The sequence below is a fragment of the Eubalaena glacialis genome, chromosome 4, assembly GCF_028564815.1.
Source record: "Eubalaena glacialis isolate mEubGla1 chromosome 4, mEubGla1.1.hap2.+ XY, whole genome shotgun sequence".
Taxonomy (NCBI): domain Eukaryota; kingdom Metazoa; phylum Chordata; class Mammalia; order Artiodactyla; family Balaenidae; genus Eubalaena; species Eubalaena glacialis.
The window spans coordinates 62,641,548-62,655,038 of NC_083719.1; the positions used below are offsets into that span (position 1 = coordinate 62,641,548).

At 42.1% G+C, this 13,491-nt stretch overlaps 1 protein-coding gene across 1 annotated transcript in view; it reads right to left on the reverse strand.

The window, feature by feature from the left end:
- ARSB (arylsulfatase B) overlaps window positions 1-12,168 on the reverse strand; it is a 181,787-nt gene extending 169,619 nt beyond the window's left edge. The window contains exon 1 of the mRNA XM_061189387.1: window positions 11,687-12,168. Coding sequence (XP_061045370.1) covers window positions 11,687-11,992 — 306 coding nt within the window. The 5' untranslated portion in view covers window positions 11,993-12,168. The remainder of the gene's footprint in view (window positions 1-11,686) is intronic.
- Window positions 12,169-13,491: the final 1,323 nt, after the last annotated feature.

Sequence of the window (13,491 nt, forward strand, 5' to 3'; positions counted from 1 at the left end):
GAATTGGGAGATGGGGATTGACATGTATACACTAATATGTATAAAATGGATGACTAATAAGAATCTGCTGTATAAAAAAAAATTAAATTAAAAAAGTATAAAACAATGTCACTCTTCTAGTGTAATTCTCTTGTTTTGGAAAATACAGTTATTTTCCCCAAGTTATTTACATTAATATGTAATGGAATTATTATTGCTATTTTTCAATGAATAAAAATATTTTTAAATTTCTATTTCAATTTCTGACATAGTAAATTTTGAAAGGTATAACCACACAAACGTAAGCTGTATGGGGTCTTCAATTTTTAAGCATGTACGGAGGTCCTAAAACCAAAAAGTTTGAGAAGGATGTTATGTCTGACAGTGATCACTGTTATGAGGAAAATAGAGAGGGAGATAGTGACAGGCGACTCTTTAGAGAGGATGGCAAAAGAAAGCTTCTTTGAGGAGGAGATACTTGAGCAGAAATCTGAATAAAATAAGAGAGTAAGAGAGAGCCTTGCAAAAATTTGGGGCAGAGCAATCTAGGCATAAGAAATAAGAATGCAAAGGCCCTGAACTTGCTAGGTAAGTTTGAAGGCCGCATGGAAACCGGTGTGGCCCTTGTCACAGCTCCTGTGCTGAGGGATGATACTGCACCCCCTGCTGGTGCACAAGGGGGTCCTTGGTGGCTTCCCTCATTGCCTACCCAGACCCTCCCTTCCCTACAATGTTACCCCTCTCCCTCCGCCCCGATCCCTTGTCCTCGCTTAGCCAGGGAGTTGGCTCTTCTCTGTAGGAAGTGGGGTGGAGTCTCACATTTAATTCTTCACCGACACCAGCTTTCCCTAGCACTCACTGGGCGCTCCTGATTTCCCTAGAATAAATGGGGCTCTGGGGACACCAAAGGTTGACAGTGCCAGTTCTCAACCCAGCCATGACTCTCTGGCGCCTCCATCAGCTGTCAGGTGGGTAGCAAGCAATTATTAATAAATGGTAAAAACAAAATGTGTTTGCAAATGATTTACTTGCTTTTATAATTTAAAGCATAATAGCCCGAAGCTCAGAGAATTAAATCCCATCCCAGCTCTTTCACTAACCGTACACTAAACACTCAGCAACTGTCATAGTAATACTGTGAGCATTGTCATCAATAACACATCACGCCCTCTCACCTATATCTCAATACACTTTCTTGAGGAGATGGGGTGGCATTATACAGAACATGCACCTAAGCCTGGGCCTGCCCCCTGGAGTGGGATGTGGTGCATATGAACATCAAATGACATGTATGCTGGTTCTAATCTATAGTTCTGCTGGTGCTATTAAATACTGATTTATCACTGATCTTCTCAGATTCAAATATTGACTACTCAAACCAGACAGATTTTTGCCTCATTTTGTTTTAAATTCATGGCAATAAACAGATACAAAGTAAACACAAAAACGAAACAAAAACCCTTCAAACTCACCATCTTTTCTTTTTAATTTATTATAAGCTACTTACTATTAAATAGTTTTCTCATAAGCTTTGACGTTGTCTTGAATTTCATTTTTTTGTGTGTCTGTCCAGAGCCAATAACTTTGGAATTGTCCCTGCTATTGCTTGATTTCACGATACCTTTCCATGCCCTCCTAAAAGAACCATGTGGAATATCTTAAATGTTAAATTAAAGTGGGGTTATTTTGAAGGTGATAATATGTTCGCTATCTTGATTATGTGGTAACGGCTTCACAGGCATATACATACCAAAACTTATCAAATTGTATACTTGAAATACGTGTAGTTTACTGCATGTCAATTATACCTCAATAAAGCTGTTTAAAAATAAAAGTGAGTTTAAGTTTTCTATTGAGATTTTTATACCTTGCCTAGAAATAATTGGACACCTTCATTGGGGTATATGCCAGATGCCCTTCATTTGCCCTCCAAATCCCCAATCTGCCTTCTGTTCTGTCTCCAGCCTGGGAAGTTGACCTACTGGGGCCAAATCAAAGGGCTCCTGCACCTTCTGGTTCTGACTGGGTTCAGCCAATGGGGAGCTCAGACTGGGCTTGGAAGGCGGGAAGAGGTGAGTGGCCCTGAGCTGCCAGGCTGTCCGTATCCTGCAGGCCATCCCAAAGGTGGCCTTCTTTACAGGACTCTGTTTCTAGGTTCTGGTCACTCCTCTTTCCTTTCTTCCCCCTGGTCTAGGTGTAGTAACAGCTCCAGTGGGTTATACGCTATGCCTTGTGTTTCCCCCACACATTCATACCTTTTCAAATAGTCCCTTTGCAAATAAACCCTCCCTAAATTATCCTAATTTGAATGTGCCATCTTTTTCCAGCTGGGATCCTGAATAATAAGGATGTTACAATACCCAGGCCGGGAAAGGGAAACATTGCTCTTTAAACATACACACGCACACACACCCATATCCCTGACATAATAGAAGGATTCTGTCCACGGTTAACGCTAGAAGTTTACTCAATAGAAAATTAATCCTGGGTTCAAAAACTTCATAATATATACTAATTGGCAACAGCAGAGGATAAAGAAGGATAGTATTTTATGGAGTTCAAAAGACCCAGTGGAAATAAACGTTATGTGCAAATTTCTTTAAATGGAAAGCTCATCCATCACATGCAGAGAATGATCTCCGATCACTCTAAAGCACTGCCAAGGGATGCTGTGTGATTCACTTTTCTGAGGCCACATGGGCACCACACCAGGTGGTCAGCTGAAGCCTGCCTCTATTACCTGCAATCATACAGAGTAGGGAACATTCTTTTCAGTTCCTGAGAATTTATTCGACAGAACATTTTTATGGCATTACTGGGGGAGGGGAAGCCAAAGTCTGGATGATGGCCAAAAACATGTTTTTGGTCTGTTCAAACACTGTTTGAAGTAAGGAAACTGTAGTGTGTAGAGAAGCAGTAAACAGGCGAATGCAGAGCTGGTTCCAACCCAGCACTTGAGTTTAGCACAGAACTGGAGAGCCACACCATGCTTCATGGGAAAGGATGATAACAAGGCACCAAGAAGAATCAAAAGAAAAAATAAGCGTCACTTTGGCAACCCAACAGCATCTAAAACAATTTCATTCTAACACCCATCTTCAGTGTTTGGAGAGTAGGTGTTGAATGGAGAGGTCCTATAGATAATATATGAAAGTCCAAAGGGGCTACTCTCTTTTTTCCACATGTAGCTATCTCTTCTTCACTAAACCAAATCTTTGAAAAACAGCTTCTCCTAAGATTTTACTTGACTGTCAAGGATTCCCTCCACAAAGGCAAAGGGTCTACAAATTCAGTAAAGGACCTGGCTTGTCTCTGAGTTCTTTCTATGAGATAACTGATGAGAAATCCTTGTTTACATGGTTTGTTGCATGTAAAAATTTATTTGATCCTGTAAGTTATTCTGTCCCCTGTAGACCTGGAATATACTATCAGAGTGGTCTCATGAGCATAAAAGAAAAAACCACTCTCCTGGAGGGGGGAGGAGGAGGATGGCTCCCACATCAGAACCTCTTTATTTCAGCTACACTTACAATAAACTGTCCCAGGGGCCACTACATACGTGGCAATGGATGCTATTTCTCTCCAAACCTCAATAGCGTTGAGATAACATCCAGGTGAACAGAGGAAGACTCTATCCTGTCAGTCTGACCTGTGCAAGATGAACTCATTGCAACCATGTATTTGTGCAATACTTGAAAAACCAGAAAAACAGGCAGCTCTACTATTCCACTTTATACACCAGAGAGCCTAGAGGGAAGCTTCATGACCAGAACACAATCACAGAACATGCTGGTGGCTGGCCAGGAGTTCGGAACTGCCAGCCTGGGCCTGGGCCAGAACACTACAGGTTTTAACCATGGTCAAGTACCACTCAGGCCACCTTAGGGTTTATTCCTGGAGATGCCCCACAGAACAAATGGATAGTGGAGAATCTGCTCCCTTCCCCCTAAGCCTTCTAAAAAGCCATCAGCTGCCCATGCTGCTGAAGCCAAGAGCTACAAAACACACATTATGTGTGTTAGGGGCCTGGCTTTGCCATCTGGCCTGGTCCTTCAGAACTCAGGCTGCAGAACTGGCTGGTATCACTAACAGTTTTAAAGGTCTATTTATTTTGGTGTTGATTAGCAAAGAGTGTAAATGTGACTAAACCGTGTAAAAGGAATAAACAAGGTAAAAACTGTTTCAGTGCCTTCCTCTGTTTAAATTATAAATCCAACCAAAAGCCCAAAATGAAAAGGAAGGAAAATATGGAGGAAAAAGACTTTTTAGAAAAGTGATATGCTTAAGGGAACAAAAACAGAGTTACCAGACAGTAACAGCTTATGCTCAAAGTGATTCTTGGAATAACAAACCTCAAATGTCAATCAACCAAAAAATCCCATAAGTCAATGGGTCATATTCCACTCAACCCCAAACTTATTTCCTTATTTCCCTTTTCCAATTACTTGGGAAGTAAAAAGGTAAAGATCAGATTTTTTTTTTTTTTTTAGTATCTTCAACACTTGCAGACTAAGGCCTCCAGCTGCCCCTTCCGTTTTGGGAAAATGCTCCTGGGCTCTGGCTAGGCTTAGGAAGGACACCTGGCTTCAGCAAAACAGAAGACCCATCAGAGCAAGTCATCCCCAGGGCTCTCTGCGTTAAAACCCTGATGTGTTTTAGCAGATGGCCATCTTGCTTATCAGTATGGAGCTGATGCATCCTTTACTTCTCCTCTTAAATGAGCACAGGAATAAAGACTAGCAAGTTCTTTATCTTTGGAGGCACCTATGGCCTCTGGACTACATGCTCCTCTTATCACTCACTCCTTGGATGCCTTTGCCAGGAAGTCGTATGAACACTCCTAAGGACTACATCTTTCCCCAAGACTCGCCCCTTTCTTCCAACTCTTGACTCCTCTTTGCCCCACTTCTAATCTTAGAGTCCAGGGAGAGGTAACCAGGGACAAGAGACACTGAGAGGCAAGCACTTGGAGGGCTGATAAAGAATGGGCAGGCAGGATACTGAAGGCAATGAGAAAAAGCAGCAGGGAGGTGAGGGCATCCCCAGGCAGAACTGCTTCCTCTTTCACGCCACAGTATGCAATGCCCTATTCTGCCCGCAGCCGTGGGTTTTCCCTGCTCACATTCTTCAAGCAAACTTGCAGCAAAAGTCAAAAATTACCCACAATGCTCCCGCACAGCCTCCTTCCTAGATTTCCTGTTCAAGGTTCTGCTTCAGGTGTGAGTGAAAAGGCGTGAAAGTGTCTTGTCCGTTTATCAACGTGATTCAGAGAAATGTGGCGTGGGTCCCTTAAGAATGAAACCTTGGCGTCATCTTTCATTGCTTCTATCCTCTGCCGAGGTTTCAGAGTTCTGGTGGAGTGGCCCCCTCAGGTCCCAAGGTAAGAACGTTCCCAGGTGAGGACCAAAGTTACTTTACTCTTTTTTTTTCCCGGAAGGAAGTGTTTCTACTAAGGCCTACCAGTTTTGTTACCCTTTCACCTTTTTAATTTCTTAAAAAGGAAGCCAGGGCGCTAGAAATGACCTGCCAACCCTAAGCAGTTAAGACAGTGAGCTCTTTCAGGAAACGCACAGGTGTTAAAGCGCTTAGCACATTCATTCATTTAGTTGCTCAACACCAGGTGCTTCTCCAGGTCAGAGACAAGTGAGGCAATCTCATGGAGAAGCCGGACCTGAGAACAGACAACCACGCTTAAAATGTGAACTAGGAGTGCAGAGGTGTAATGAACATTTTGTGCTGAATAAAGTCAATTTGTAAGAATAAGGAAATTCAGTATTTTCAAGTCTTTCGTTTGAACTAAAAGGGGTATACAAATTCTATTAGAAAAGCTGAAGGATTTTTATTTATTCTCCCACTCTTATAAACATCTTTATTATATGTGTTTTTTATTTTTTATTTTTTTGGTACCCCAGACGGGACAGGAACTCACAATCCCTGGCTTAGGATGTGTGTGTTTTTTATTGAAATATATTTGACGTAAAACATTGTATAAACTTAAGGTGTACCACATGTTAATTTGATACATTTATACATTATGATAGGATTGCCATTGTAGTGATAATTAGCACTTCTATCATATTATATAATTATCCTTTCTTTTACAGGTTGGAATCATTAAGTTCCAGTCTCCTAGCAAGTTCAATGGTTATCATACAATATTATTGTCTGTATTCACTATGCTGTGCATTAGATCTCTAAGTCTTTTTTGCTATGTGTTGCAAGTTTGTACTCTTACACAACTGTCCTAACTCTGTCCTAACAGAGACAATGTAGTACTGGCATAGGATAAACATAAGGATAAAAATACTCACAAATCATATATCTGAAAAGGGTTTAGTATCCAGAATATACAAAGTGTTGGCAAGGAGGTGGGGAAATTAGAACCCACATACATTATTGGTGGGAATGTAAAATGGTACAGCTGCTATGGAAACAGTTTGGCAGTCCCTCAAAAAGTTAAACATAGAGTTGCCATATGATCTAGCATTCTACTCCTAAGTATATACCCTAGAAAACAGAAAAAAAAATATATGTTCATACAAAACTTCTACATGGATGTTCACAGTGGCATTATTCATAATAGACAAAAAGTGGAACAATCCAATGTCCATCAACTGATGAACGGATAAATAAAATGTTGGTATAGTCACACAATGGGATATTATTCAGCCATGAAAAGGAATAATACATATTATAACATGGATGAAAGGACATCTATTGTATGAGTCCATTTTATATGAAATGTCCAAAATAGGCAAATCCATAGAGATAGAAAGTAGATCAGTGGCTGCCAGGAACTAGGGCAAGAGGAGAATGGGGAGGAACTGCTAATGGGTTTCATCTGGGCTGATGGAAATGTTCTGAAACTAGACAGTGGTGATGGTTGCACCACCTTGTGCATATATGAAAAACCAATGACATATATTTAAAATGATTAATCTTATGGCATGTGAAATATAACTTAAAAATACATATATAGGGAAATAAGCATATCATATATTGCTGGTAAGAATGTAGATTGATACAACCTACTGAAGTACAATTTTGCAATATTTATCAAAATTACAAATGCCTCTACACTTAAACCCAGAAAATTCCTTTTCTAAGAATTTACCCTACAGATATATATTCAAACATGTGCAAAATGACATAGATACAAGGTATTGACTTCAGCATTCTCTGATATATCGAAAGGCTGGAAACAACCTGCATGTCCATCATTATGTGACTAGTTAAATAAATTATGATATATCCATCTAACAAAATATTATACAGCCATAAAAACTAATGAGGATGCTCTTTATGTAACAATATGAAATTATTTCAAATGTTAAGTTAAAAAAAAAAAACGAGGTACAAAACACTGTGAAGAGTGTGCTACCATTCTGATCATTTTGGAATTTGTAGAAACAGGGAATCACTATGCAGTATACTAGGAACTAACATAGTGTTATAGGTCAGTTATACTCCAACAACCAAACATACACAGAAATAGAGATCAGACTTGTGGTTAGCAGAGGTGGGGGGGAGGATAGATTGGATGAAGGTAGTCAAAAGGTACAAACTTCCAGTTATAAGATAAATAAATGCTAAGGAAGTAATGTACAACATGATAAATACAATTAACACTGTTGCATGTTATATATGAGAGTTGTTAAAAGAGTGAACCCTAAGTGTTCTCATCACAGGAAAAATTTTTTCTTTTCTTTTTTATGAGATGATGGATGTTCACTAAACTTATTGTGGTCATCATTTCATAGTGCATGTTCGCCAAGTCATTATGCTGTACACCTTAAACTTATACAGTGCTGTAGGTCAATTACATATCAATGAAATTGAAAAAAAAAGAACCCCCCCCCCCCCGCCAAAAAAAAAGAGTATGCTACCATTCAAATCAAAGGAGAGGGAGGAATATCTACATATATATTTGCTTGTATATGCATAAAGTACTTTTGGAAGGATATATACAATTTACATAGTGTTGTTTGCCTCCAAAGATAGGTAACTGGATGCCTAAGGAACAGAATATGTGTGTGTGTGTGTGCACACCTGTGTACAGCGAGAGATTTTGAAACTTTTGAGTTTTTAAACCATGTGAATGGATTTCCTATTCAAAATGTAAATAAAATATAGATTTTATAAAAGATTTTTAAAATAGTGAATGAATGAGTCATAAGGCTGTGGAAAGAAAACTAATGTAAGTATATAGAGACCTGAATTTTAGTTCCTGGATTACCAGTAACTACTTAGCTCATCTGCTGGTCAATCTCCCTCTCCCCTCCATCTAACCTCTATGAATTTTTCACCAAAGTATGCAAGTTTTAAAAGGTTCAAATGTGAGGATTCGGAACAATTAAATGTCTCAATATAAAAGGTTGAATTCACGTTCCTTTTTAAACAAGTTCCTAGCCGCGCAGCAAGCAGCTCCTGCAACTTGTAAGGCAGTGTTGGGCAAGATTAATCTCTCTTTCTACCAGTAGATGGAGATAGTGGGTAGATAATGTGCTTTTGCCAAGTTAGAAACTTGCTCTAGTGGACACAGGAAACATAGAGTCAAAAAAATTTACAGCTAGAAAGAGCCTTAGAGTTCAGCCCAACTCCCGTATTTTACACACATGGAAAATGATGTCCTTCGAGGTCAGGGTCTGAAGGCTGACATGGCAAAGACTGAAACCCACATCTCACAACTCTTAACTGGTCCTCTTCACTAAATACTCTTATAAGCTAAAAACCTAAAATTCAGCGTTTATTGGGAATACAAAGTTCAATCAGTCAAAACTTGTTTATCACTTTGCGCGCTTCTAATCTAAAGTTAGATGATTGAGGAAGGTGGCACCTCTATTAAAGCATGATTGTTAGGTTCACAGATATGACTATTAAGCAATTCTTTCAAGTACTTAATTTTGAAATAGTCAACAAATTTCCTCATTTTATTGTCTAAAATTATGCACAACACATGACTCATTTTGAAATGAAACCTCTCTCCCCATTTTCACTTTACATTTAACATAAGGAACTCCTAACTTGAAATCTAATGGGTTAATTTTTTTCATCGAGATGTTTAGGAATGACCTATATGTCAAAAAATAAGAGAGATTAGTTAGTAAATCCGAAGCAGCTCTTGCGATGATGTTTTTAATAATTCTGAGTAGGCAATGTAGTGCAGTGGTTATAGAGCTACTGCCTGGTTCAAATCCTGACCCAAAACTTACCAGCCCTGTGACCCTGGGCAAGCTTCTTAACCCCTTCCTCAGTTTCTTTGTTATCAAATAGGGATGATAATAGTAGTACCTACTTCATCTGGTTGCTGGAAGAGTTAAATGAACTAAGACATGTAAAATGCTTAGAATGGTACCAGAATATAGTATCTGAGGCCAGTGAGGCTCCTTGGCTCTCCCAGAAATACTGACTCTTTTAAAAAAAGGATGCTTGCTAACCAAAGATAATTTCTAATTGAGTCTCTTGAACTCAAACAGAATAAAACAGGGGAGAAAAGCCAAGCAAAATGTTTGGGGAGGCTACACTGATTAGCCTCTACCTTTCCTTCACTTCTTAACCTCAGGGTACCCTAAATACTCGTTTTTTTGTTTTGTTTTGTTTCTTCCCAAGATGGAATGTTGGTGACTGATCAGGGGGGATGTTCGGAGGCAAAAGCAGTCCAAACAAGTTTTTGAAGTGTGGTATTTGCTTTCCTGTTCAAGACTGTTGGAAGGGAGGAAGTTGGAGAAATGAATGGCCCTCCCATTCTTCTGCAATTTGAGTTCAGTTCTCTTACTTCAGATCAAATGCAGAACCATTTGGGCAGACCCTGTTTTCCCTCTTTTCCCTTCTTTATTCAGATGCTCTTTTACTCCTACAAAGTGTCCAGTGTGACATTTGCATCAGAGCAGAGATTCCTGATTCCACGTAGCAGCCAGTTAGAATTGCGGAAAGTACTTAGGGCTGATGGTGAAGGGAACCATCCTTTACCTCTACTGCAAACCTTGACTTACTTTTCAGTCCATAGTAAAACTCTATCATTTCTGTTTCTTAAAGTCTTCAGACCACTGTGCAGATCTTTATTGCAAGTGAACCCTCCCTTCCCTTGATCTCAGGACAACATGAGGCTAGGGTTGATCTGAAAGGCTACATGAACACAGATTTGGGAGGGCAAGGTTCAGGCACATCCCTGTGACTTTCACAGTAAGGGCCCAAAGTATGGCTGTTGAATAAACAGTACATACAAACACTACCTGTTTATTGTATATTTAACATGGTCATAATCACAAAATGTCAATCTTATTCAGATTAAGAAAAAAAAGAGTCCAATTTTAGAGGCCTGAGATGACTAGTGGATGCAGGAAAGGCACAAAACCCAGTTTTACCACTTTCTAGCTGTGTGATACTGCCAACTAAAAACTGGCACTTGCCATCTGCCTCTACAAGGAATAAGTCACTGGCCACTGCAGCCGCTGACCTTCAACGCCCCTCCGAAAGGAGTTCAGGGTGGAGATCAGGAGCAAGGCACTCTGTGCTCTGGGAAAAACTGGCAGACCAGGTCTTCAGATAGTTAGATATTTTCAGAAGAACATTTTGAGCCCATTTCCTGCACCTCCTCATATCTAGAAAAGCACTAAAATCATTAATGGTGACATCTGCTCCTCGTGACTAGCAGCAAGCCTCCGCCAAAACGTGTGCTTGACTGCACGCACCCCCTTCACTAAAATCATATGTAACACTGACCTTCCCCCCTACCTCTTTGGAGCAGTTTCTCAGAGCTATCTGAAATGCTGTCTCCCAGGCTATAGCCCTCATTTTGCTCCAAATAAAATTTAATTCACAACTCTTACATTGTGCACTTTTTTCAATTAATAATTCTTAACATGTCATTGAACCTCTACAGGTTTACTGCCTAATGTGTAAAAGGGGATTAAAAGTAACAGCTACCTCACAGGCTGTTTCAAGAATTAACTTTAAAAACAGTAAAGCACTATGCAAATGTTCTTGATATTCTTCGTTATCTAATGTATGCGTGCTCTCTACAAATATACTTTACTCTGTTAACTACAGAGAAGTTTTAAAAGAGATAATGAAAATGCTCAGAGGCGTTCAATACAGGTTACATCTGAAGGGAAAGTCAGAAGCCCAAGAAAAATCAACTTGGTTTTCATTCCAGGGCTGCTGAGAACTTGGAAAAATTAATCTTTGGTCGGGCAGTCCTAACCTCTGACCGCTGGGTTTACAGAAACCAAAAGCGCACCCACTGCGGGCTCTCCTTCGTTTTAACGCTCCTCCCCACCCAGCTTTCCTGGCTCCCCATCTCTCTCTGCTTCACTCCTGGGTGCCCCGCCTGCTCGCTCTCCATTCTCCCACTTCAAGACCGCTCGGGAAAGTCCACTCGCACCTTCAGCCTACTGACTCGCAGTGCCCCGCATCTGGCATTGCCCAGAAACCCCTTCACCCCGACCTTCTGAAAACGGAAGACAGAAACACCACCCGGAGAGGTGGGGCGCCGGGGGATGAGCGGCGCCCTGGAGCCGGGCATGCGCAGAGGCTGCCGCGGGCTGCGGGCCTGAGAGAAGCAAGGACAGCGCTGCTAGGGCCAGAAGCCGCCTCTTTGGGACCGGGTTCGGGGGAACCGATTCCGGCTGGCCAGCACCCGCCCAGGGCTCGGGGCCCACTTCTAAGAGGCTCGCGGGCCGGCCGGGCCGCCGGGGGCGCTGCGTACCTGGTAGCGGCCGGTGAGCAGCTGGCTCCGCGACGGCGTGCACAGCGGCTGCGTGTAGTAGTTGTCTAGCAGCACCCCGCCGGCCGCCAGCGCGTCCAGGTGCGGCGTGCGGATTTCCGAGCCGTGGAAGCCCACGTCGTTCCAGCCCAGGTCGTCCGCCAGCACGAAGACGAGGTGGGGCGGCCGGCCGGCCCCGGCGCCTGAGCCCGGCGGCGGCAGCAGCAGCAGCAGCGGAAGGACGGCGGGGAGGAGCGGCCTCCGCGGCCCGGGGCTTCGGGGCAGGCTCGCCGCGCTGCGCGGGCCCATCCTGCGCCGCCCGCGGTGCCCGCGCCTGTGGCGCCCCCGGGCCCCGGGCACCGCTTATAGAAGCAGGAACTGGGTGGCCGGGGCCTGCCCCGCCCCGGCACGGGATTTCACCCCCAGCAGGCCGCGGGCAGGAGAGGCCCGGCGCCGGAGCCTCCGCCGCCTCTGACCCGGGCCGGGGCCGGTGTGGTGGGGGAGGAGCCAGCGGAGAAGAACTCGGGCAGCCCTTGCTGCAGTGCTCCGTGGAAACTCCGTTGATGCTTGATAGGAGCTAAGATCTCTTATTTTTCCACCGAAGAGCTTTCCCTCGTGGCATCGTAAAAGAGGAGCAGATTTGTTCTTTGTACTAACTCTTCACAGCTTACAAAGCATATTTCACAGCCCTCATCTCTTTAAATCTCGGAGCAACCCTGGCAGCTAGGAATCACAATTATTGCCTTTTTTTTTTTTTTTTTTTCCAGAATAAACAAGCTTGTAGTTGGTTGAGGCTAACCCAAACCCAGTTCCGACTCCAGATCTTGAGCTACGAGGTTTTAAAGGTCGTGAAAGAATAATTTCTTGCAGAATTATTTCTAGCAAAAGAACCCAGCCTCGTGCAGGTGGGGGGACGATGAAGGGGCAGAGGTCTGGGTGATATTTCCGATTCATTTAAGAATAGCGTACACCTGTGAAGCCATTTCCTCCCCACTAGCAAAAAGGGGTCAAACACACACTCCGACTGCACGGTGCCCTTTTGAAGGTGCAGTTTTACTTAGGCTGCCCTGGCTCTTGATTGGCGTGCTGTGTGGCCATTGAGTAGCTTATTAGTTTGTCCGGTTCATAAGCCCTTTAAGAGCTGGCTCCCCCAGAATCAAGTAGTGAACCAAAGAAGTATAGTATCTAATTTGCCTGAAATAACCTGTGGATGGAAGGAAAAATTCCCTTAGCCACATGCTCATTGAATTGAAGTTAGCCTTATGACCAGTATATTCCCATTGTCATCAAGACTCTGCCTACTCTGTGTCTGGAGATACACAATAACTGTTAACAGTTGTAGGGGAAGAAATTTTGCACAGCATCCTTTCACGTTATCTGCATCTGATTCCTTGGGAATCTTTTTACAACTTTATAGGCTGTAGATAACCGGTAGCGATGGAAACTAATTCTTGTTTATACAAATGCAAATGAATTCTATACAGTGGAGTGGCATCCTCACCACCGCCGGAAAAAAGTTTTGCTTCCACTTACACATTTATTTAATATTCCTGATCTGGTTCTTGGATTGTCCTTTGAACTGGTGTTAACACCTTACCCATTTTCTCATTAATGTTAAATAAAATCTTTAACATGTATTCATTTTTATATATGTATTAGGGTCACAATTTTATCTTTTTTTGAAAATTATTCTTTAATATGTGGAATGTTTCCCTCTTACATACATAGAATTTTTTTTTTCTTTGTATGAAGTAGATTAGTTTATGTTACATCCACTTTTCACCACTGGTGGAATCAATGAAATTTAA